Consider the following 26,884-nt stretch of genomic DNA (forward strand, 5'->3'; position numbering starts at 1 on the left):
TATGGGTAATTAATTACAATTGTAACAATCAATTCATTTCACTTTTAAACCATTTTGCTTAGTATTAAATTGGCTCACAAAAATTGTTATATAACCATCACATTTTTAAGGACAAAATTGTAAATCCATTTCTCCATTTTTATTGTATTTTTTTTTTTGGGTGTGCGGTTAATTTGGTGCAAAGCTTAATCTTCCTTGGTAATAACAAGATACACCAAGAAGTTATTGAAAAAGTCATTAACAATAAGTGACTGTGAGATAGACAAATAATAACGATTACTTTTATAGCCCTACCTAAGAAAAAAAATTTCGTATCTAACTCATCCGCTATCTATGCCACCACAAATCCACGATTAAATTATGGCTAAAATTACACTTTACACTAGTATTTTATCTCAAATTCCATTCTCTCATTTTGAATTGTAAAAGTCAATATTGTCATATGACAAATATTAACAACTAACCCCTAAGCATCGTTTAATGTTGGACCCCCTAAGCATTGTTTAATGTTTGAAATTGGGTAAAAAGTGCAATGAAAATATATTAAAATATTAAAAAATGTATTGATTTCAATAAAGGTGTATTGAAATTAATAAAAAGTGTATTATATTTTGCAAACAAAAATGTTAGGAATTCCAAAGTTTTACCAAATATCTCGGGTGTGGGACCCACATGGGACCCACATTGTGTGGGTATCACACCCATGTGAGACATTTGTTAAAATTTTTACTAAAATGTTTGGGATCTTTAACATTACTCTTTTGTAAATAATTTGTCTTATACTTGTGTTCTAGGGCACTTGTTAAAAATGGCCATGAGTGAAGAGAAATGGTGAAACTGTAGGGGAAAAAAAGGGAATAGCAGAGTAGAGATTAATGTAATAAAAATCTGATACAATGAGTAACCGAAACCTGATCAAGAAGAAGATGAAAGAACAGATGGACACGAACCCTAATTTGCAGAGAAAAACAAAAACAAAAAAAAACAAAAAAAGAAAACTTTTTTTCGAAAATTAAGCCGAGATCCTGCTAAAGGAAAATATAATAACAAAAAACGTAGAGAAAAGAAATACGATGGAGATATAGAAGGGAAAAAAAGGAAAATAAATTTATATTTTTGCCCAAAAAAAGGTCTCATATTAAGGTTACATAACAATTTCTATTAATGAATTCAACACCGCTCACGGATGCAGTGATGACACCTTAAAGCATCATTTTTTCAGAGTTTAAAAATATATATATATATATATATACAGAGAGAGAGAGAGAATGGCCAAATTGCAATGTGATCGTAAAGTGTAAGAAATTAATTGTTACAATAAAAAACTGAGAGACCAAATTAAGATTGGTTTGAAAGTGTATGGGTAAAAAGTATAATTTAATTTGCATAGTACATATATAGCTTATTTAATTTTTATTTTATTTCATTAAAAAATAATTTTAAGAAGGAAATATGCCTACTAAATTTTAGTGTTCATGTCAACTAAACTACAAACTTATTAGTATCTAATTTAGTAATATTTGGTTTTTACTATAATACGAATTTATTGGACAAACTTTCAATTTTAATATAATTTTTGAGGTCCAACCTGAGATGAAAATTTTAAACCTACTGTCGGAATGAGTTTAGACAGAAGATTTTTTTAACTTTTACTAGCCTGGCTAAGCTATACTCATCCCCTCACCCATTTAAAACAATCAAAAACAACAATGATACGTCTTTTTAAAATTAGAACTCTAATTGAATTTTAGTGAGGTGGAAAGTTCAAAAAAAAAAAAAAAAAAAAAAAAAAAAAAACTGTCAAAACATCACATTTGATGGTTCCACATACATATTAGAGCTATTAAAACTCACAAATTAGAGTTCTAAAACATTTTTGCAATCAGAAATTCATACTACTAAGGCCTCGTTTGGCAAGAGACTATTTTAGCCAATTAGCCAAAAAGTTACTAAATTAGCCAAAAAGCCAACAACCCATACCAAAAAGTCAAAGATTCTCTTTTCTCTCTACTTTTTGCACATCTTTTCGTAATTAGCCAAAAAATCATCCCAAACATACAAATTTTTTTTATCTATCTTTTTAGTCAAATAATTAAAAAATTACTAAATTAGCCTATTCCCAAACGAAAGTTTTCATGGGAGTGTGAATTTTTTGGCTCAGTGAATCTCACCAACAATTGCAAGGTCACAATGGCATGGCACAATAGACAATGTAACATGACTCACTAGTCATATTACATCATTACCCTAAAATCATAGATAGATCATCTAATACCATACTTTTTTTGTATGAGAAGAAGAATGTACAAAGTAATAATGGGCAACATGGCACATTCAAACCCCCAACATTGTGGCTAGAATAGGAAACTAAAAGATTCAGCTCCTCTATAATTTTCAGATAAAAAATGTTTTAATACATAAAGTTATAATATATTTTCAAATTTTGGAATAAATGATTTACAATTATCATGTGAGATAAATTGTATGACATTTCATATCGAGTTTAATCAAAAGTATCTATTTACCATAAAATAAAAATAAAAAATAAAATAAAGAGGAGTTTATGTTGTAAGTTCTGATTTGATTATTCAAATGGTATATAAAGGAGTGAGAAGATATATAATACTTAGGGATATATAATGTGGTATAGTATGTCTATGATATGAGATAAATTATATATAATATGGGATTATTTTTACTATGTTTAGTTAGTGTATGGGGAGCAAATATTCCGGCAAGCCCGTACTCCTTCCTTCCGAGCTCCGTTTCTGTCCGATCACCTGCGAGCAAATAACGGTGAGCTACCCGGCGGTGTGTGGCCGAAAAAACCCTCCGACGATCAAGTTAGCGCACACCTTAGGATAGAGAGAGAGAGAGAGAGGAGTGTTTGAGTGTAAGAATTTCCTTACAAAATGTTCCTGTCACGTATGGGGGGCGCAGACATGCTTATATACCCTTCTGCGCCCCAAATCTACTCCCATTGGTCTCTCGACACGTGACTCTGTTATCCCATCTGTCAGCACAAATCTTGCTATACATCACCTAACCCAACTGCCAGCCCACTCTGCTGGGAACACGGCAGTCGGGCAACATTATCTCAACTATCAACGGCCATACTGAACATGCCGAAATGCAGTTGATATAGTTTCCTACTACCGGGCCTAATTCCAGCCGTGCTCAACTGTATTCCGGCGAAGCTGAGCTGGAGATTGGTTGTGCCGGTCAACTAACAACCTTCTCGGCCAAGCTCCAAGTGCCGGCCTTCCTACCGGGTTAAGGTGCGTGCATTAAAGCCTTGCAACGCATGAGCCGGGGAGCCTCATCTGAGCTATTCCTCCACCTGTCCGCCCTTCGCGGAACCGAGATCATATAACTCGGTTCCACGCGGGCTTTGCCATCACCAAGTAATATCACGGCCTGATCTTGGAGTCCAATACCTCTGCCCAAATCTGTCCGGCTAACATCACGGCCCAATCTCAAATCATAAATCTCCCTCTCAATTGCCCCTTAATTCCGTCCGCAAAAGCATGATTGGGATTACTTATTTCGACCGGGATAACACTTCCTCAGTCCGCAGAATGAGAAATGGCGACCGGGCTAGTTGACATTCCTGTCTGCAAACTTGCTCGGTTATATTCCTCGATAGACGTCCTTTTCTTTAAAAATTGCCCGGTTGTCTCCTCGACTCTTCAACCTGTCCTTTTAGTTCTGACGTCGTCATAAATGGGGACACGTGGCAGGCTTCCATTGGACCTCGAGCAGCCAATCCAGCCGTCCACCAGAATTTGAATTCTTGGTGGTTTCTCCGTCTATACATACAAGCCCCCTCTTCCTCATTTCGCTCCTACTGCCTCTCTGCAATCCGACGCTTTAGAGCTCAAGCAACTTTCTCCAAGCCTCATCTGCCATTCTTCGTGCTCGAAGGAATAGTCCCTACCCTTCACTGGTAAGTCCTTCAACTCCTCTTTTGTTGCTATCTTCCTAAATATTTCACACATTAGGGCACTAAAACATAGTTCTTAGGACGTAGGCCATAGAAATCGTCCCAAACCTCCCACTATTCATGGTGTTCTTCATTTTCGCTGATGAATTTTGAAGAACTGGGGCGGACCGGGCTCCAGGTCTTCGTCTGATCCAAAAAACCATCTCGACCGAGCAAATAACCTGTTAGATATAACCATAGCAAGAAACGGGACAACAAAGGTCTTGGCCGCTCAACCGGGCTAAAATCTGGTCTGCTTGGGCGGCCGAGCTCCTTGTCAGCCTCTACAACCGATGTGGTTTGGCACTCTAGACGACCGAGCTAAAGTCAAGCTCGCTTTGCGCGACCGCGCTCCCTCTTACACTTGCCCTCATTTTCCTGCAGAGTCCAAGGGAACCACTGTCCAATCCTAAGGCTCCCAAAGACCAAGCAGCCACAAATCACCTGACAGTGTCAAACCAAAGCCGAGCTAATTTAGTCGGTCGTAAATGGGGAAATTCTGCTTCCTCGTAGATACTCCGACTGCCCTAGCTGCGTTCAGGGAGGAGTACGGCATCCCGGCCTATGTCCACCTAGAGCTCCAGAAGAAGAGACCACGCATTGGGGCAGAACAGAACAATGCCCCTTCACCGTGCTGTCGATCGTCGAAGGAGGTCTCCACTTCCCACTCAACCCCCTTATCATCGAGTTCCTCCGCCGCACCGGGCTGGCACCCACACAAGTGTCCACCAACACTTACCGAATTATCAACGGCGTCCACGAACTGAACAATCGGCTAGGCACCAACTTAGGTCTAGCCGAGATATTAAGGCAATACACGATGGGTCACACCAGTGACGACCTAGCCTATTACTTGAAAATCAGATCGGGCAAGGAGAAAATTGTAACCGGCACCCCGGATAAAGACTTGCATGACGATAATTTTTTCTGTGTGTTGGGCAATTACGAAACAGCCGAGGTACCGGGCTGGTTTATAAGCAAGAACTTCGGTTCCTCATGTAAGCCTCTCAAACTTGCTCGGTCAGCCTACCATTTTTATTCTGTAATTAACCAGTTTTCTTGTTTCTTTTGCAGCAATCCAAGCCTTGCAAGCCAACTACCAATTTCCCAACGTAGAGGCAATTCGGACCGTGCTCCGCCATCGCCACTGAGATTGCAACGAGCTGCTCGGCTACACTCCAACCTACAGATACTCCGCTCCCCGCCGGAGTAAAGTTACAGACTTCCTCCGTGCTCCATCACCTCCTCCAGATCCAACTTTGCCAGACGTTCCACTAATCCGGTTGACAAAAAAGTAAGAGATGGCCAAACGAAGCCGAATCAAAACCTGCTCACCGCAACTTCTGCCGAGATACCAAGCGTCGTCACCCGCTCTCCAGCCGCCGGTCAGTCAAGGGGCGCCGTGGTCGCCCTTGCTTCTTAAGCTGTCGGGGAGTCAAGCCAAGCAACACGCCGGGCTGGAAAAAGAGCTCGCGCGGACCAGTCTGCCGAGCTGATTACCGAACTATCCACCGAGCAACCTACCGTCACAGCTGACCCAACGCCGGCATGGAGACCGCAGCTCAAGCACCGGGGAAAAGAGATCCCGGAGACGGCTTCCATCAAGGGAGACAAAGAACATCTTCTTGCCTTTGATCTCTCCAAAGCCCTTCTCCTGCCGAGCGACGTGGTTGGCAGCGACCACATTCCTGACACTCGGCTTGTGAGGTCTTCAGTCAAGTCCATGGCCAGGGTAAGTCTCAATCCTTTGCTGAAATTTTTATCAAGTGTTTGCACGGTTTCTTCTTCTCTGATCAGGTTTCCTTTTTGCAGGCCATCCAAAAATAACACTTAGTCATGGAGCGCATCCACCGACTTCGGCAAAAGGCAGCCGACACCAAAAGCCAAGTCCAAAGCCTCCAAGCCGAGCTTGGCCGGGCAAAAGCATCTCTCCAAATCGCCAATGCTGACAACAACAAGTTGCACGGTCAGCTTGACGAGGCCGAGAAGAAGCGCGATGAGCTCCAAGCCGAGCTGGACGCTCTGAAAAAGTCAAGGAAGAAAGGACTGCCGAGATGCAAACAACGCCGGCTTCCTAGAAGCTGAGGGAAGCTATAAGAAGCAGGTCTTCGCTACCCAAGATATCTACTTCAAAGCGGGTTGGAAGTCTGCCTGCGAGCATCTCGGTCAGGGACCTGATACTGACGTCTTTGCCACCCCGCCGCTTGCTTCCCTGACGGCCTACCTCGTGCCATATGCCAATGACGTCTTCAGTGCATTGCAGGCCAAGGCCGAGGAAGGGCTTGAAGAAGAAGAGGCCGGGGAAGGTACTGATGGAGAGGAGCAACCAAAACAGGAGCAGCCCGGCCGAACTGAGGCCGGTGTTGAAGACTGATCTCCAGTAGTGAACTTGGAGACAACTCCGGATGATGAATTCACCAATCTCTCCCCCCTAGCTTAGTTTTTTCTTTTTTCTGTCTGCAAATGTAACCGGGCTAAATTTCCCACATTTTGTATGAACTATTTATCAATGAAAAGCTTTAATTTCATCAAGTGTTTGCATGGTTCTCTCCAACTCTATCTTCAGCAAAACATCTCGGTTTGAATGACTAAGTTGCACAAATCACCAACTAGCTTAACCGGAGTTAACACCTCGGTAAATTTTAACAAAATTGAGGTTCTGCAGCCGGAATAAACATCTCGGTGGGAAAAACAAAGTGGAACGAATCACTAATTCTTTTAACATCTTGTATAACCGGAATACACCATCTCGGTTTTAATTCTGAGAATTGAACAAGTAATTCATCTCGGTTGGGATCTCTGAGTTGGACAAACCACCAACTCCTTCAACCGGAGTAATTCATCTCGGTTGGGAGCTCTGAGTTGGACAAACCACCAACTTCTTCAACCGGAGTAATTCATCTCGGTTGGGAGCTCTGAGTTGGACAAACCACCAACTCCTTCAACCGGAGTAATTCATCTCGGTTGGGAGCTCTGAGTTGGACAAACCAACAACTCCTTCAACCGGAGTAATTCATCTCGGTTGGGAGCTCTGAGTTAGACAAACCACCAACTCCTTCAACCGGAGTAATTCATCTCGGTTGGGATCTCAAGAAATCAAAGCAATCAGTCAAAATGCTCAGTCAAAGAAGACACTTTTATATATTGACAAAAAGAATTACATTCTGAAGTGTAAGGCAAAAAATTCCTTTTGCACAAAAAAGAAAACAAAAGCTAGAAATAGTACAGTTTGAGGTTGGCCGCATTCCATGGCCGGGGTATTCCTCTACCATCGAGATCCTCCAAGTGGTATGCCCCCTTGCCCGCCAGACCGGTTATCTTGTAGGGTCCTTCCCAATTTACCCCTAGTTTGCCTTCACCTGGCACCAGGGTGTTGCCCATAACTTTTCTCAAAACCCAATCACCTACTTTGAATGGTCTGAGGTGCACCGTTTTATTGTACTTCCTTGACAGCTCTTGTTGGTAGGCAGCGATGTGGATGAGCGCCTTTTCCCGGCGTTCTTCAACCAGATCCATTTCAAAAGCAATGGCCTCGGCGTTTAGCTCAGGTTCGAAACTTTCACTTCAGAGAGTGGGCATGCCTACTTCCAAAGGTATGACCGCCTCCATGCCATAAGCCAAAGCAAATGGAGTTTTCCCGGTAGAACGCCACGGGGTAGTTCGTTATGCCCAAATGACGCTGGGAAGTTCCTCGGCCCACTTTCCCTTGGCCTTCTCAAGTCTCTTCTTCAGTCCGTCAAGAATAGTCTTGTTTGACGCCTCGGCTTGACCGTTGGACTGCGGGTAAGCCGGAATGGAGTTATAGAATTCAATCTTCAAATCTTCACAAAACCCTCTGAATAGGTGACCGTCAAACTGGGTGCCGTTGTCAGAGATCAAAATTTTAGGGACGATGAACCGTGTTACTACATTTTGCCAGACAAACCGCTTCACGTCTTTCTCCTTGATTATTGCCAAAGGCTCGGCTTCAACCTACTTGGAGAAGTAGTCGGTTGTCGCGATGAAGAACTTCCGGTTGCCTGGAGCTGTCAGGAGCGACCCCACTATGTCTAATCCCCACATTGCAAAAGGCCAAGGGCTGGTTAGGAGAAGAAGTTCTCTGGCCGGCTGATGGATCTGGTGCGCAAACTTCTGGCACTTTTCGCACTTGCGAACATATTTCTGTGCGTCGGCTTGCATGCACGGCCACCAATAGCCTTGCGAAATAGCACGGTAGGCCAAGGACCTGCCCCTATGTGACTGCCACAGAGGCCTTCGTGAATTTCATACAAGAAGGCCTCCACGCTACTCGGATGCACGCACTTCAGATAAGGACCGGTGAAGGACTTTTTATACAACACTCCAGATGGAGAGAGCCAAAACCGCTCTGATTTCACCCGGACTTTGTGCGCTTCTTTCTTCTCGGCTGGCAGAATCCGATCTCTGAGAAACAGGACTATAGGGTCCATCCAGGAAGGACCTAGGGCGGTGCAGAATACATCCGTCTGTCCGGCTTCCCCTATGCTCGGCCGCGGAAGAAATTCAATTAACATGGGGTTAGGAGATGCGCAATCAACCATGGAAGCGAGGCCGGCCAGCTCATCAGCTCGGTTGTTCTCTTCTCGGCCAATTTGTTGAACTCTGATTGCCTGAAATTGCTTGATGTGTTCCCTGACCAAAGCTTGGTACTTTTCCATTCTGTCATCCTTTGCTTCATAAATCCCAACGACTTGGTTAACCACAAGCTGGGAATCACTGTACACCATTAGCTCGGAAGCTTGCATCTGAAGCGCGCTTTTGAGACCGGCCAAAAGCGCCTTGTACTCAGCTTCGTTGTTGGATGCTGGAAAGCCAATGGTGATAGAGTGTTCAATTGTCAACCCGTCTGGGGATATCAAAACTATACCTAGCCCGGCGCCGTGACGGTTCGAGGCTCCATCAACAAAAAGTTTCCACATCTCCCCTAGAAAGAGCTTCCAGCATTCTGAGGGGTCCTGAGAGGCTTGAAGGTTGATGGGATCACGACTGCTCGGCTGTGCGGTTTTAAGTTCTGTGTTGATCGGTTCCAATTTAGTCACCCTTGATGATTCGGCACTGGACTCAGCAAGTTGATCTGCAATGCTCAAGTCCGTAGGCGAATCACCAGGTTACGGTATTATGCCGGCCGCAGGTTCTGAGCTGTGTGGTTCCATTTCTTCCCCCCTTGGTGATGCGGGATCGGACAGAGCTGGTTGGTCGGTGTTATTCAACTCCGTCAACGCATTACCAGGTGGTAAAACCGTACAAACTGAGGGTGCTTCAGTGGTGCGTGCAAACTCCGCGTCGCTACCTCCACCAACTGGTTGTATCTCGGTTGCTCTTGCGTGCACCTCATCATCTGCCGCGGTAATATCGACCGGGCATACCGGATGAGTTCCAGGTGAGAATTTGGCGACGAAGTCGGCCAAAGTCTGGGCTTTGATAGTAGTGCGCGGCTGGAACTTCACATCAAACTGTCCCAACTCGACCGCCCACTTAAGAATCTGCCCGGAGAAGTCTGCCCGCTCGAATAAAGCTTTGAGGGGGAATTCGGTCAAGACGATGACGGTATGTGCATGGAAATAGTGCGCCAACTTTCTTGAAGCCATCATTAATGCCAAAGCAAGCTTCTCCAACGGCAAGTATCTCGACTCTGCCGGTAGCAAAGTTTTGCTGACATAGAAGATGGGGAGGTGCTTGATTCCTTCAGCCCGGACAAGCACCGCACTGACTGCATACTGTGATACGGCCAAATAAAGATAGAGCTCTTCTCCAGGCACCGGTGTGATACGGCCAAATAAAGATAGAGCTCTTCTCCAGGCACCGGTGTGACCAACAGTGGCGCTGAAGACAGATACTCCTTGAGCTCGGCCAAGGCTCGGTCACATTCTTCATCCCAAGAGAACTTTGATTTTAAGGACTGAAAGAAAGGGCGACAGCGATCTGATGACCGACTTATAAATCGATTAAGCGCGGCGGCCATTCCGGCCAGATGCTGCACGTCTTTTGCCGAGCTAGGATGTTTTAATTCTTGCACGGCTTGGATTTGTGTAGGGTCTGCTTCGATACCTCGGTTCGTGACTAGGAACCCCAAGAATTTTCCGGATCCCACGCCGAAGGCACACTTAGACGCATTCAGGCGTAGCTTGTGCTTTTTGAGAATGGCGAACATCTCGACCAAGTCGGACAAATGATCTACCTGATGCCGGCTTTTAACCACCATATCATCAATGTAGGCTTCCATTGTCCAGCCCAGCAAAGGAGCAAACATCTTGGTCACCATCCTCTGAAAAGTTGCCCCGGCGTTCTTCAAACCAAAAGGCATGACTCGGTAGCAAAAGAGTCCCCTTGGTGTAGTAAACGAGGTGATTTCTCGGTCAGGGCCATGCATGGCAATCTGATGATAGCCGTGGTGGGAATCCAAGAAACTTAGCCTGTTATGTCCAGCCGTCAAATCCACAAGCTGGTCAATTCTAGGCAAAGGAAAGCTATCCTTCGGACAAGCTCGGTTGACGGTCTTGTAATCAACGTAAACCCACCACTTCCCATTCTTCTTCGGTACCACCACTGTATTTGAGATCCACCGAGGATAGTGTACTTCTTGAATTGCTCGTGCCTCTAGCAAATTCTTGACTTCTTCCGCAACTACCTCGGCGTGATGTAGCGCCGATCTCCTTGTTCGCTGAATAACTGGCTTGGCTCCGGGGAAGACATTGAGATGATGGCAAATAAAACTAGGATCGAGGCCGGGCATGTCGTAAGGCGACCATGCAAAAACTTTGATGTTGGCCATCAAAAACTCAACCATCTCGGTCCGTTCTGTGGCTGTAAGGTTTGAGCCGAGCAAGAAGAACTTGTCCAGCTGCTCTGTATCAATTCGCACCTCCACCAATTCCTCGACAGCTTTGTCCTCGACCTTGGTGCCCACATCATCCAAGACACCCTGGTCTTCCGGTCCCTCAATCATTTGAACAAATCCTTTGGCAGCCCGGCTCTCGTTGACTGCCACGAAGCACTGCTTTGACATGACTTGATCGCCCCAAATCTCCTCGATTGCCCCTATAGCCGAGGGAAATCTCATTATTTGGTGGAAAGTCGATGCCACGGCTTGCATTGCGTGAAGCCATCCCCTTCCAAGGATCAAATTGTAAGTGGATGACACCTGCAATACCCAGAACTCCACTTATTTGACCACGGATCCCGCTTTGACTGGCAGGATAATCTTTTCCAAAGGCCACTCCGGTTGTGAGTTAAAACCAACCAACGGCGATGTCGCCGAGGCCAAATCCGTATCTCGGAGCTTGAGCTGTTGGAAAGCATCGTAGTACATGATTTCGACCAAGCTTCCCTGATCGATCAAGATCCGTTTCACTTCAAAATCTTTGACGCGGAGTGTAACTACTAAGGCGTCATTGTGCGGTGTCTGAATGCGCTCCAAGTCCTTTGAGGAGAAACTGATCACATCTTTTGCTTCCGTCTTCCCCTTCTTAAGCGCAGGTTGGACTGACAAAACTTCCCTCATGTGCTCTGCCTTCTTGATCATACCACGGAGCTCGCAAACACGCGCCGGTTCCACTATGCCGTGGATGACATTCACAACCCCTTGAGGAGGTGCATCCCGGTCATCCGGTCCCCGCGGATCAACCGAAACTTGATTTGCCTTAACGCCCCCATCAATGTAAAGATCCAGGTGCCCGGCCGCGACTAGCTCTTCCAGGTGTTGCCTCAATGGCAAACAATCCTCAGTCCGGTGGTCTCGCTCCCGATGAAACGTGCAACGATACCGCGGATTGTAGCCCTTTTGTCCATCGCCCAACTTAGCAGGAAACCGGATATACTCTTCGTCTCAGATTTCACTAAGTATGCGATAGATCGGAATCTTGAAGACCGTGGTTATACCAGTCCTTGCCTTCAACCTTCTGTTTGTATCCGTTACGTCATCTCGGGGGCAGTCATCCCGGTCATTCCGACGTCCTCTACCCCGGTTTTTGCGTTTCGAGCCACGGTCCGATTCCTCTGCTCGGTCATTTGAGCGGCTGGACTCTTGCCCAACTGCGTGCACTTTGCCTGCTATCTTCTTGTCTGTTGCTACCGGAGTTGCCTTCACGGTAGATGCTGACGTATCATCCTCAACTCGGATGTGCTTATTGATGCGCTGTATGAGCTGGCCCATGGACGTCGGTTGGTGCATGGTAAGCGAGTCCCGCAGTCTATATCTGACCGGGAGACCACGCTTGTATTGAGTGATTGCAAGGTTGACCGGGCAATCTAAGATCTCGTTGAAGGTCTCCCAATACCTAGAGTTGTACGCCTTCAACGTGTCGCTCGGTTCCATCTTGACACTCAGTAGATGATCGACTTCCGTTGGTGTTTTTGTGTTGGTTTTGAAGCGCGTGACAAAGGCTTCGGCCAGCTGATGCCACCTCTCAATACTTCCCTCCGGCAGCCTTTCAAACCACTTCAAGCCCAGTTTGCCCAAACTGGACGGAAAGATGAGGCACATAAGAGTGTCATTTCGCCTATGTCCAGCCATGACCTGTCAGAAATGACTTACATGCATGTAGGGATCGATTTTCCCGTCGTAAAGCGTGAACTTTGGCTGGTGAAAGCTTGCCGGAAGCGGTGTAGTTTCTATTTCCAGGGAGAAAGGGGTGGCACTCAACCTGGCCAAATATGAATCCACTAGGAGTGGCACTGCTTGGCGGGGTGGAGGCATTCCGATCTCCTCGCTGGCGTGAACCCCGTAGGATAGCCGTTGGAACGTCGGTATCCTCTGAGCTTCGCGCCGGCGAGCCCGCTCCTTTAAGACCGCCCGCAAATCTTCTGAATGAGCGGAGTAAGAGTACCTTGACGTCGTCACCGGACGTGAGGGCCGGTAGGTGCTGTCTTGCGCGCTAGACATCTCTGCATGCACGTCGGAATCACCAACCTGGTAACTTCTGGTAATAGAAATGGACGGAGTGCGTCGTTGACTCTGACCGCCTGAACGGCGGGATGGGGTGTGCTCACTGTGGTCACCCACTCCAGCTACACCTTTCCCTTTGACATGCCGCTTGAGCTCCTCCATCTCCGCCGCCATTCGCCGGATGACAGCGTCTTGGTTCCTCAACTTGTGTTCCAGACGTCGGGCATGTGATTCTCTCCGCCGCCGATGACCGTCCGGACTTCGTGAATGACCATAACTTCTTCCGCGCTTATCCCGCGCGTCTCCTGTCTGTCCTCCGGTGGGTGTCTCCAAGTCCGCCATTGGATGGATGGCGGGAGGTCCTTCTCTCCTTCGGGTGAACTCCGGGGTGGCTCCGTCTATGGCGGACAATAGAAACTCATCGTTGTTCGCCATGGACGGTGATCAGACGAGCTTGGAAGACAAGGTTTTGTCTGTCAAGTTTCCCACAGACGGCGCCAATTATACGGGGAGTAAATATTCCGGCAAGCCCGTACTCCTTCCTTCCGAGCTTCGTTTCAGTCCGATCACCTGCGAGCAAATAACGGTGAGCTACCCGGCGGTGTGTGGCCGGAAAAACCCTCCGACGATCAAGTTAGCGCACACCTTAGGATAGAGAGAAAGAGAGAGAGGAGTGTTTGAGTGTAAGAATTTCCTTACAAAATGTTCCTGTCACGTATGGGGGGTGCAGACATGCTTATATACCCTTCTGCGCCCCAAATCTACTCCCATTGGTCTCTCTACACGTGGCTCTGTTATCCCATTTGTCAGCACAAATCTTGCTATGCATCACCTAACCCAACTGTCAGCCCACTCTGCTGGGAGCACGGCAGCCGGGCAACATTATCTCGGCTATCAACGGCCATACTGAACATGCCGAAATGCAGTTGATATAGTTTCCTACTACCGGGCCTAATTCCATCCGTGCTCAACTGTATTCCGGCGAAGCTGAACTGGAGATTGGTTGTGCCGGTTAGCTAACAACCTTCTCGGCCAAGCTCCAAGTGCCGGCCTTCCTACCGGGTTAAGGTGCGTGCATTACAGCCTTACAACGCGTGAGCCGGGGAGCCTCATCTGGGCTGTTCCTCCACCTGTCCGCCCTTCGCAGAACCGAGATCATATAGCTCGGTTCCACGCGGGCTTTGCCATCACCGAGTAATATCACGGCCTGATCTTGGAGTCCAATACCTCGGCCCAAATCTGTTCGGCTAACGTCACGGCCCAATCTCAAATCATAAATCTCCCTCTCAGTTAGGATAAAATATAGTATAAATAAGAGGAGAGTTACTATTTTTAGTTATTGGATGAAAGATAAACATATATTCAAAGGTCGGCATATCCCACATTTTTACCTTGCATTTGATTAGAGGATTTGGAGAGAGATTTTGAAAGAGAAAGAAAAAAAAAATTGATGAAAAGTAAATAAAATATACTTACATTCCACCTAATTTCACACACCTCTTCTCTTTTCCTTTCCAAATCTCTCAAATCCTCTAACAAAAACATAACATTAGGGATATAATATCTGGATCCCCTGTATCTAGAACAACTAAACATGAGATAAAGAAAGACAAAACATATAGACTATTTTCATGTTGGATCAACCCTCATATCCTCTTTTATTTACCGTAATCAAACAATGCCTTTGATCCTGCAATAGATCAACAATGTTGTAATCAAGATGCACACATGATCACAAGATATGAACAATACTTGAATACTTCATAAAATAAGGTAAGCAAAAAGGTTGGAATTATCAGTACCTAAGGTGGCAGAGCCTAAATGGACACTTATTTTTATTTATATTTATTGAGGTACAACCTAATGTACACCTTGCCAACTATATTGTATAGATAATTTTAAAAAATAATATATATGAAATATCAGTATTACCCATATCATATAATAATCCATTGATGGGTATATATGGAGTTGAGAATAACCACCTCACATAGAGAAACCCCCAATCAATTGTTTATGTGCCTCTTAGTTCCATATGTTGAGGCCTATCAAAGAGCAACATGTTCCAGAATCTGAGTTCTCAGGTGAGACAAGAAACCTCCAGTCTTCAGAGTACAACTTAAAAACTCATAAAAATTAAAAATTAAACAAATCTAGGCATTGATTGATGGTTAATAAAAATAAATATAAAAAAAGAGATGCTTTTCTATAAAATAAAATGATTTTCGTTGACTAACCTACCACACAATATGATCCCATTATTATTGGATGAGGCCTTGCTTATCATGGGAATGGGCCAGGAATCTTATGTCTTCAAATTTTCTTGTTATTCTACTTCAATATGTTCATAGCTACATGAGATGGTGAGAATCCCAAAATATAAGAATTTTGAAGCACAAATGATTAAAAGTTAATTGAGATAGGGGAATAAAAAAATTTAAATAAAAATATTGAACAATTATTACATATTTTTTAGAGTACATATTGTCATGTGGTGCCCTTATTTCTTGCGATTGTGTAGTCTCACTTTGTAATTTTCTTCTTATAATGTGGATTGTTTTCATAACTTCCTTTCTAAAAAAAACTAATAAAACAATTGTCATGCCCTGACTTTTATTATTCGAATCCATTACCAAATTCATTATAATGATTCCATTTAGTTGAGAAATGAACAAGAATAAATAATAACATTCTTTCACGACAACAATGATGATATAAATAAAATATGGTATAATATCCTTAGGCTTACATTAAATGACAATAAACAAAATAGAAAGGATTTACCCTAATACAACATATGGCATACAGCCAACAAGTAAAAGGCCCCATGGGCAACAATTAAAAGACTTCAAGTCATACACGATTCCTCTAGCCTTGTACCTAAAAAAGTTTATCAACATATGGGATAAGCACTAAGCCTAGTAAAAGATCCTAACCAATCATAACATATAGATAAAAATGATCATGAATGTATCAAGACATACCATATAAGTAGTGTGACGTTTAATATCCAAAATATACACATATAACTATATTTTTCTCAAACTCGTTCCTTTGGACATAATTCAATATAAAATTAATTCTTCTCTTTCACATTCCCATCGTTACTTTCAAAAGAAAATATTTTAAAACTTCATTCTTTCTTTGATAAAACTTCTCATGTTAACATAAAAGAATCTCACTTGACCCACCGTTCTGAAAATATAACTCTACATGCAAATCATAATCTCCACCCTACCTCTCAATACACTATAAGCATTTACATCCAAACATATATATCTACAACATTTCCTGACCATAGGCCCAAGGATTTAAAAAGGAGATCGGCATGAAACCGTTAACACATATATACATTTGAAACAAGATAACCGAAGTAATATATACTACCAATCTCATCTCCACAATAGGAAAATCGACAACACGTATATATATCCAAAATGGAATAACTGAAGTAATACATACTACCAACCTCATCTCCACCGGCCTACAGCACGGATGGCAGATCAAACAATACCAATACCACATAACACTTTACCGGCCTCACCCGGAAGGAGGTGCTCCTCAGGTCATACTTTACCAGGCGCAAACCGGAAAGGAACAAAGAACCTATCACAAGGCGCCACACTTTGCCGGCTAAGATACGGCGGGAAACGAACCCCCTTTTCACACTTTACTGGGCGCAAACCGGAAGGGACGAGGAAACCTCTGTCAAGGCGCCACACTTTACCGGCTAAAATACGGCGGGAAATGGACCTCCAAACAATATGACATTAAAAGCATAACGAGCTAATCAACAGAATACTACACGGGTGTAATACATACACCTAGTTCAATTATCATCATAATAGCCACAATCTGTTAATTACATTAACTCATTTCTTTTAAAATATACTCTACGAACCACTGTTCTACGTGGTTTTCCTTTATTTCATATATTCCCAAAACACATCATGGAGTATTATACCTTAAAACCATAATTATTCAACAGCAAGCTCATAATAGAAACAACATTTATAGACGTTCCAATTACCTTTTTAACAACATAATTCATAATTCAACAATAAAATTGTCTATTCACAATGTCCACTTACAACCAACAACATATCATCTCATATCACATAGTCCATTCTACAATAGTACACATGGCATATATCTAACAACAATCATTACCATCCTCTACCGATAGCCAAGGACAAAACTCTAGATGCCAATTACATAATCTGAAATAATAGATACACACCCTTAGGTAGTTCCATGTTCTTATTCATTGGAAATTCTCACATTTTATAAAAACATAGCAAATCCCAATTTGTTTTAAAAATAGGGCTTCTCCACTCCAATTCCCAACGTACGCAACAACGACCAAAATCTGCTATCATTAACCCCAAAGTCCCAATTTGGTAAACAACCACAACATAACCCCAATTTCCAATTTACAAACAACCTTGCTTCAACATTCTACAATTTACGAATGAAATACCAAACCCTTCCAATCCAATATCCTAAACATAATTTTTTTTTTTTTTTACAATCCAAAATCAAATGTAAACATAACCCATAAACCCACCAATTTAAACTCAAATCAACTCTTATGCTTTTTCACAAAATCAACCATAAACTATACTTTTAAATGTAATAAAAATACTGCAAGTCTATCTATAGAGAGGTATTGGAAAGAAACTCAAGAATCCCTACCTCTAGGAGCGAAGAGGAGAAAAGCTAAAAATCCTCATAACATGATCTGTTCAGATCAAAAGGAAGCCCTCATAACACTTTACGTTTTGATCAATAGGACTAGGGGTAGAAAATGGGTGTAACTACATAAAACCCAAGCTTCTAGGTCCAAGGAACCCTAAAATGACGAAAAGTGAGAAAGAGAAAAGAGGAAAAAAGAAAAAAGTGACTTTTTCAGTGCACTACAGCCTTATATAATCACGCAGTCCGCTCGAGCGCAAGAAGTGATGCTCGAGTATCCAGACACAAAAAGTGTGACCGCTTGAGCATAGAATACAAACTCTCATAAGTTTTACAGACGAGTGACCGCTGTTCGAGCATAAGAAGTACCGCTCGAGCTCAAGAATGGCCACTCGAGCGAAGAATGACAACTCCCAGTATCTCTGCAGACCTGCAAAAGTGCTGGAAGTTCACAATGACTGCTCGAGCGCAGGAAGTGCCGCTCGAGCACAGAAAATGCCGCTCAAGCGCAGAAGAAAAATTTCTGGGCAACAGCAACTTGAGAAACAAGTCACCAACTTGTTCCCAACGCAATCAAGACACTCTGATAACCAAACCCAATAAACAATGAGCGAAAACAAGACATGAACAACCAAAAAAGCAATGAAATCCAAATCCAAAACATTAACGTTTTGAATTCAAACCTGAGTCGCTATAAAAATAATAATAACAATAATAATAAAACTTAATGGACTAATTTCCCGGGTACAAATGCTGCCTATATCCTCCCCTCATCAAATGGAAATAAGGTTATATTTGGATGATAAAAATTTTGAAGCAAATTGAAAATTTTTATGTCAATTAGTTTTGTTAAAAAATTTCAATAAGAAAATAATAAAATTTTAAATATTATAAACTCAATTATTATTTATGACTAATATTCCTTAAAAAATCATGAGATTCGTAAGGAAAAGTAGTGGAATTAAATTGCTACTTAGTTTAAGAGTGTGATTACTTATTTTAGTAGGAATCTTCATATTATAGTATATTCCAAACGCTAGCTTGGTATCATGAGGACTCAAAATCACATTCTGATTTCATATTCTAATATGTTCTAAATGCTAGTATCATGACGACTCAGAATCACATTCTCATTAGCCTAATAATTCGGCAAGTTTGATTTTAAAATCGATACATATCTTGTTTCTTCTAACTACATTTATAAGAAGGTTGATAATTTTTCAAAACCATGACTATATTTTGACCGCTTTTTGTGATTTGTATTGGATTTCTTTATTTTGGGCATATAAGCTTTGTTTTGTTTTTCTTTTCATTTGTCTGGTAAGTTGCTTGATTTCTATATGACCTACATTATCTTTGTCCTCAAAATAAATAATAATAATAATAATAAAACCCTAAAAAAAAAATTTAAGTAATAGTAGGGCACATTTTACTAAAGATTTTAGAGTGAGAAAAGTTTGGAGTAAGGTCAGCTCTTAATCATTATGTTCACCATGACAGAATCATACAAAGAAAAAAAAATTATTTTACTTGATTGATTACCAAATTTGGGACACATGCAATGCACTAACATCAGAAAACTACCACCACTACAATTCACATGGACATTTTCTATACTGCTTTTATAGATAAATGCATATTTCCATTTAAAGAATTCATAAAATAATATACAACTGCAACAGAGCAACCAGATTGAGCATGCTGTAGCATCATGAAGAACACAAAAGCATAAGAACAAATTCTGGATTAATTCTTTTGATGAACGGCAATTCGGTGAATGTCCATCTCCTTCAGCAAGACAGATCGCCCGCAAGAATCACATGGGGCTGTTCTGGATCCACAAAGGCTTTCATGCTCCGAAAGTCCTTTTAATCGGTCCCGTACATCTGCAGCAGAACTCCCAGCTTGAACCATGTCTCCACAGAACCGGCATGTAACTAGGCGCAAGGGACAATCTGAGGTCTGGTGTTGCACCTGCCAAAAGTAAAAAGTACAGGTAAAAATAATAATAATAAGACAAGTGTATGAACAAATAGATGCCACAATACAAAGCTTGAGTTTTAAGGTTTTCGAATCCTAAATCACATCTTTGATCCAGTTTGTGGATTTTCAAAACCATCAGCATCAGTGTGATTTTGCATGACTTTCAATGTGGGACAGTAAATTACGTTTGCCTGCCAGGACTGATGACGATGTTTAATTTGTTAGACCTATGAATCACGGACACCTCTCCGGAGATCACATACTAGTATCCGACACATGTCAAACATGGACACACACCAGACACGTGTTGGACACATCGGGACAAGCTAGGGACATGATGGGGGACACTTGGACATGCTATGGCCTATTTAAAAATATTATTATTATTATTTTGGCCCGAATAGCATATCTAAGGTTTATAATTTGATGAAAATAAATGTTTGACATAGAATAAAAATAAATATATATAAATTATGTGTTTTGCACGTATCCCAAGCATGTTGTGTCATGTCCTGCATTTTTTTGAAATCTGCATGTCTCTGTCTGTGATGTAGTTACGACAACATCTATCAGAAATTACAAACTACAAAAAACAGCCAGAAATACATCACTTACCATCTGTTCCTTCTCAAGCACAACACCACAGGGGCAGTGAAGCGGCTCATGAAAAACCTTCATGTGCTTCTCAATCTCTCCTCGTTGAAAAGCTTGTCCACATTTGTCACAGTGGATATGATTTTTGGACTCCTCCATCCTGAGAACAATCCCACAACCTGCATGCTGACAGATAACATTATGCCTGCTACAATATGCCTCATGCAGTGCTATAGTCCTAGTGGGTATATAATGCTTGCAATTCCTACACTCTACAGTATCCATCTCCATAGGTGATGAGGAAGACGAAGCTTGTTGACCCATTTTTTGATCATGGTTATCTTGAATGGTTACTGTTATTGAGTACTTTGTTGTTCCCTTGAAGCCATATACACCAATGCTGTAAGTACCCGTTCCCAAGTTCGGGTCCTTGGAGCTAAAGATCAAAGCCTTTGAACCAACATCATGGGCAGACCATCCATGCTGGTGCCGGGTTGGGAATAAGAGAGGATGCCTAGAAATGTAAAGATCAGTATCTCCATCCTTTGTATCCGATTCTATTTTTACCTCAATTTTGGTATCCACAGAAGAAATCCTCCCCCAACCTTCTTTGTCTATTGAGAACTTGTAATAAATATAGTTCCCTTCTTCGACAATTCCAGATTCTGATTTTCCAAATACGAGCGGTTTCAGGACATGCTGATTTGTTCTTTCTGAAGCAGAATCAGGACCCACAATGTCAACCTCAATATCTGTCTCTAGAACAGATACACTAGAAGAGGGCTTTAACTCAAGAACACGCAAGTGGTATGTCAGTGTACCATGGTTTACTGTAAGCACATCATCTTGTGAAAGAGTTGCATGCTGGCGAAGGCTAGTTTCAAGTACAGCCTTGTGATTGGGTATGTCTGAAAAACCCAACTCATCTGGCTTAAGTTTTGCATAAATTCCTTTTGGAAGCCAAACATAACGAACTTCAATCAGAGAAGTCTTTGGAGCACCAGAGGGGAACAAGTTACTCCATGCACAAGGAGGAAGCCCAACTGAACCTTCCTCTGCCGTGAATTCCAGGACACCAGCGTGTGCTGTCCTATGCTTTTGATCATCCTTGATATCTGAAAAAGCTTCTTGATCAATTACAGATAACCTGAAGTGCAGCGGTCCTTTGTCAAAAGCACCTTGTTCAGACAATTCTGTGAAGCAGGATGGTGGTAGTTTAATTTTATCTCCATTGCCCTGGTAAGCCACAGCTTCCAAAACATGACAAAACACAATGCCTCTTCCAGCAAATCGACTTTCCTCCATTTGCTGATTAGCCTGGGGAAAAAAAAATCAAAATTAACCAAGTTCAAATAATAAGATCAAGCCCAAGTAAGGGTAAAAATGGTGCTAAAAGGGAGCAGATTATTTTCACTGATGTTCAATTCACCTAAAAGAATCTTCTGATTAGCATACATGCAAGAAAATAGTTTCTGTCTTTGACACCTAGAGGAATTAATAAATGAGGTTCATGTTCAACTACTGTATAAACCGGCACCAACATGTTTGAAGCTGTTGATCATTCATTGGGTAGAATGGTAATTTTTCCTGGTTGATAGTTCAAACCAAAAATCTTTTCTACAGATTGGAAATTGAGGAGTTCAGCTCCTTTTCAAACCAACAGAGCTCTCAGGTACGATAAACCTTATATTTTTCAATTAAAAGATGATATATTGTTACACATATAAATCACACCCCCCACCCCAAGTGCAAAAGCAAAACTAAAAAAATAAATAAAAGAAAAGTAAAAGACAAAAAGGAAAAACTGATACTCATAATAGGCACAACATCCTAGGAACCTATCTTTCAAAACGATGTTATCTATTTATTTCAGGTTGCTGGCCTGCCTTGAGTTGGAGAAGTAGACATTTCAATAAAAGATGGAAGTAGATATCCGGAGGCTACGGTGGCATCTTACGTGGAGGGTGGGGGTGTGGGATATTCAGTTGCAGCGACAGGTGCAAGATTGGGAGGTGGCTCAGTTAATGGAGTTGTGGGGCTTTTGATATGGGTTAGGTATCACTGGCGTGCGACTTGATGTTATGGTGTGGCATGAGGTGGGGGCAAAGGGGCGGTCCTCAATTTCATCTTCTATTGGGGTTTGGTGGGGGACTGTGGGAAGGTTTTTCCTTGGAAGAGTGTTTGGGTGCCAGATGTTTCGTCTAAGGTAGCTTTGAGGCGAAATCTCACGTTAGATAATTTGGCACGACGTGGGCATGTTTTAGTGAATCGGTGTTGTATGCGCTATGCAGATGCGAAGTCGGTGGATCATCTGTTTCTTCATTGTTCAGTGGCTTCGCGGCTGTGGGGTTTTATTTGTTTACTTTTTGGGATGGCTTAGGTTCAATCGAGAGGGGTGTTGGATACGTTTGGGCCGGACGAGGTGCTCGGATTGGGCGTCAGCGTTGCCGGGTGTGGGTGCTAGCACCATTCTGTTTGATGCTATGAAGCACGGGTACTCCAAAAATGGTGCCGTACTCGTACCGGGTACTTACCGCGTGCTGGTACGCGTACCGGTACAGCTGCACACGTACCGGATACGGCAAACAGTGTCTCGGTACGTTTGGGAGAACTGGTATGGCTTGGGTACGCCGTGGGTACGCTGGGGTACGGCAGAACTCAGCTGTTCTGAACACGGAAGAGAAGAAACAGAGAAGAGAGGAGAGAAGAGAGGAGTACCTGGTTTGAAGCTCTGACGGCTCCGACGACCTTCGATCGACCTCGACGACCTTCGATCGACCTTTGACAACCTCCGACGACCTTCGCCTTCTCTTTCTCTCTCTCTCTCTCACTTCACCTATTTCTCTCCTCTCTCTTCGACTCTGTTTCTCTCTTAGCTATAACCTAGATATAGATATTATATATAGATATATATATATATATATATATAGTATAAATTATAATTTATATTATATTATTATAAATTTTATTTTTTTATTATATATTTTTATTTATGTTTTTATAAATTATACTTATATATGTGTATGATATGTTTTTATTTATAAATTATATATATAGCCTTTATAAATTATTTAAAAAAATAGATCAAAAAAATTAATAAATTAGAACACAAAAATTAATAATCAATCACACTTATATAATGTTAATAATCAAAAAAATTAATAAGAACAAAATTATAAAAATTAATTAGAACAAAATTAATAATCAATCATACTTTTTAGTTTTGATATTTAATTTCAATTTGTAGGTTGGATCTTTTAACCATAATTATAAAAAATAAAAAATAAAAAAAAAATATCGGCGTACCGCAGCAGTACCTGTATCCTACTTTTTTGAGGTTTTGCCGTATCGACGTACCCGCACTCGTACCCGTACCGTACTCGTACCCGCACCCGTGCTTCTTAGGTTTGATGTGACTGGTTTGGTTGGAGCAGAATAGACTAGGGTTGTGCACAGGTCGAGTTGGACTGGGTTTACCAAAAATCCATCACCCGACCCAACCATATCGATTGAAAAAAACTCACCCGTTCCCGACCGATGTATGGTTCGAAACTGTGGAACTCGGTTTGATCAATTTGGTGGTCGGATTGGACGAAACCGAACAATATCAAAGGAGCAAAGGAAAAAAGAGAAAAAAAACATACTTACAAAAGATCAGCAACAGATTTGAATCAAAACAAAATCATCTCAACAATAATATTTGCAAAAATAAAAATAAATTGCAAAGGTGAAAAAGAGATCTAGAAAATTACAAAGGTTGTTGGAAGGTTTCTGTAGGCCTTCAAAAATAGATCTAATTTTTATTTTTTTTTTGGGTAGAGATGGAGTGGCATAACCATATTCATCAGTGATGGACGCATTAGAGCCCAAATCATCGAACATGAAAATATGGAAACAATAGAGCCCAAATCATTGAACACGAAAATAACGAAGCCATTCGGCAAAGATGGAAATCATTATTCGCCAGAGCAAAGATGGCCTTCATCTTCATAATCGCTTGAGAAGAAACTTTGATCTTTAAAGATAATGGGTTGGGGTTTTGTTATTTGAGAATTTTGTGAGAGGTGCAGAGAGAAATGGTTGAAATTGTACGAGTAAAAGACTTAAAGATAAAGATTTTAAAATTTGATATTTTTTTTTTTAAAGTTTTGTTTAGAGATTTTGGTAACAGGAAAGTGCTTTAAAAGTTTGAGAGAAGAGAGAAAGAGCATGAGTAAGTCGGTGGTGTAAGGTATGTGAAGTCAAAAAGGTGAGGTCTTGTCTTTGTCTTGGGAAGACCAAAACAAAAATACAAAGCAATAATGGGCAACGTAAGGTGAAAGGTTGTCTTGGGAAGGTAAAAAAATAAAAATATTCTTCTGACTCAATAAATGGTGAGATGCAAACGTTATATTATATTAAATATATAGTGGTCGGTTCGGATTAAATGATTTTTTTTTCCCAACAAACCATGACTCGACCAAAATTTACCAAAATTTGATGAATCTCAACCGCAGCCGACCGTTCACACTGACAAAGCCGTCCATGAAGCTATTGGGTCGGTCGGTTTAGATCGGATTCATCGGGTGATCGGTTATTTGTACACCCCTAGAATAGACGAACCTTTCGAGAGGTGTATCATGGTATCCTTTGGTTAGAGAATCATCCTCTCACAGTTATGTATAGTTTGGTTGGAGAGGAAGGTTGATCCGGATATTTTTGTTTTTTCAAATTTTTTAGATGAGGTGATTGGTTAGTGCTTATTTATAGTTTTCCCCTCATTGGGAATGCCTTTTTGTATTTGTTGCATCATCTTGATACTTTCTTAATAATATTTGTCTATTTATCAAAAAAAATAAAAATAAAAGATGGAATCAATTTAAAACAATTATATGCGGGAGATTGTTGAAATTCGAATTTGGATAGTTTGAGATCTATTGTTGACTGTTATAGGCACCTTGGATTAATTTTTTACATAGTCTGCAGGGATGTTAAGAAGAAAGTGAAACTAAATCACTAATCTATAAATGAAATATGGTTTGCCTAACATCATGTTGTGAGTTTTGATTTTTGATCCCTTCAAGTATTATACTTTGTGTGCAGATGTCTTGACAGCACTTAAAATTTGTCTTAATATATATGAAAAAAATTCATCAAAACTTTCCTCAACTACTCCAACGTCACAACAATTCCAGGCGTCGTAGACTCCAATTTAATCCAACAACACCGAGTTCTAGTAAATTAACTCTTACCTAAACATTCTCACAATTTTGCTAACCAATTCAACAGCAACTTCCAAGCTCCAACTAAACAGCATAACTATGGGCTCTTTTGGAAAGATAGCTTAAAAGTCAAATTTTGACTTTTAGCCTATTTTGAGTCATATCAAATCTCTATTTTTTTTAGACATTTTTTCAGAAAAAGTCAAAAAAACCAACTTTTAACCAACTTGTCTAATATAAACCATATGGCAATGGTAATTAAAGATGTACCATGCTATTCAAGTACTCCTCCATGTCTCTCTCTTTTATCCACCGAAGACTGTGTTTGGAATCATGGGTTTGGTACTCAAATCCATAATCCGAACACAGCATAAAGATGTACCACTTTTCCAAATGCATACTCAAACCTTAATGCTATGTTTGGTTCATTGGAATGAGCTAGAATGGAATGATCATTCCGCCATAATGTCCATTCTCAAGTTTGGTTCAACAAACAAATTTATGAAAAAATACATTGCAAATGGAATCATGATGCATTATAAGGGAATGGACATTTTAAAGGAGGCTAAGGAATTCCAATTCAGTTTCATTCCAGTCAACCAAAGACTGCCTAAAATCACAAATTACCCCAGATGAAGAACATAAAATTTGTGACCACATAAAAGTATGAAACTGCAAAAAACTAAAGAGACTCAATGTTATTTATCCAAATCAGAAACAAACCATCAGTCTATAAACCCTAATTGAAAAAATCTTTTATTTTTTCTTTTTTCCCCCTATCCATAACAAGAACACAATAATCGATTCAATTAGCTCAAAATCAAGCTCACCATTAATAAATCAATTGATAGGAAAAAGAAGAAGAAGAATGACCTTGAGTTGGGCATTAGCAGCATCGAGCCTGCGAGATCGCTGAGCGGCTTCAATAGCGTCGCGTTGCCTGGCAGCCTCTTGTTTGGATTTTCTCTCTCTTTCCAGCTTCAACCTGGCTTTCTCTTTCCTCTCCCTCTGTTCTTTCTCTAGCTTTTCTCTCGCTCTTCTCAGCTCAAAATCCATCTCCTCTTCTCTCTCTCTCTCTCTCAATAATCTTTCAATAACTCTCTCTATGTGTTTGTCTCTCTCTCTCTTTCTCTCTCTCTCTCTATATATATATATATAGTTTTCTGATAGGAATGAATTGATCAAAAGCCAACAAAAGTAGGATTTGGAGGATGAATTATTATTGTAATTTGATGCGTTTGTTTGTTCGTCTATCAAACGAAGTTTCCGTTACCCTACGTAGGCATGTGCGTTGGTGTCGAAGGATCTGGGCCTTTCTCGAACAAGAAGAAAGTCTTCCAGGCCCCCACAAGGCCCAACTTTGCTTTGGTGAGGCCCATTCAACGCTTCTCTTTCCTATTTATTTTAGGATTCTACCTCTGCACAAATTCATTTCCAATTAAGGTGAGAAGATAGAACACAAGTCTTATACTAGTTGCTATATGTATGTGGGTTTTATGCTCAACAAAACACCTTTTTAAGATTCTG

At 41.5% G+C, this 26,884-nt stretch overlaps 1 protein-coding gene across 1 annotated transcript; it reads right to left on the minus strand.

Annotated features, from left to right (window-relative positions):
- Positions 1–19,199: 19,199 nt before the first annotated feature.
- Positions 19,200–26,653, minus strand: LOC145795332 (uncharacterized). The gene is made up of 3 exons (XM_082879431.1): positions 26,231–26,653; positions 20,178–21,473; positions 19,200–19,553 (listed from the first exon to the last, which is right to left on the minus strand). The coding sequence occupies exons 1-3, from the start codon at positions 26,411–26,413 to the stop codon at positions 19,326–19,328; spliced, it is 1,707 nt and encodes a 568-aa protein (XP_082735557.1). The 5' UTR covers positions 26,414–26,653; the 3' UTR covers positions 19,200–19,325.
- Between the last annotated feature and the right edge of the window lie 231 nt (positions 26,654–26,884).

The sequence above is a fragment of the Camellia sinensis genome, chromosome 7 (assembly GCF_055761805.1).
Source record: "Camellia sinensis isolate YWXY chromosome 7, ASM5576180v1, whole genome shotgun sequence".
Lineage (NCBI taxonomy): Eukaryota > Viridiplantae > Streptophyta > Magnoliopsida > Ericales > Theaceae > Camellia > Camellia sinensis.

What these genes read in the sequence shown, in the direction of transcription:
- LOC145795332 (XM_082879431.1), bottom strand. Translation starts at nt 26,413, where the DNA reads ATGGATTTTGAGCTGAGAAGAGCGAGAGAAAAGCTAGAGAAAGAACAG. An exon ending in CTGCTAATGCCCAACTCAAG is followed by an intron (nt 21,474 to 26,230) that starts GTCATTCTTCTT and finishes TTTTTTCCCCAG; the next exon opens with GCTAATCAGCAAATGGAGGA. An exon ending in TGCTTGAGAAGGAACAGATG is followed by an intron (nt 19,554 to 20,177) that starts GTAAGTGATGTA and finishes TACTTTTGGCAG; the next exon opens with GTGCAACACCAGACCTCAGA.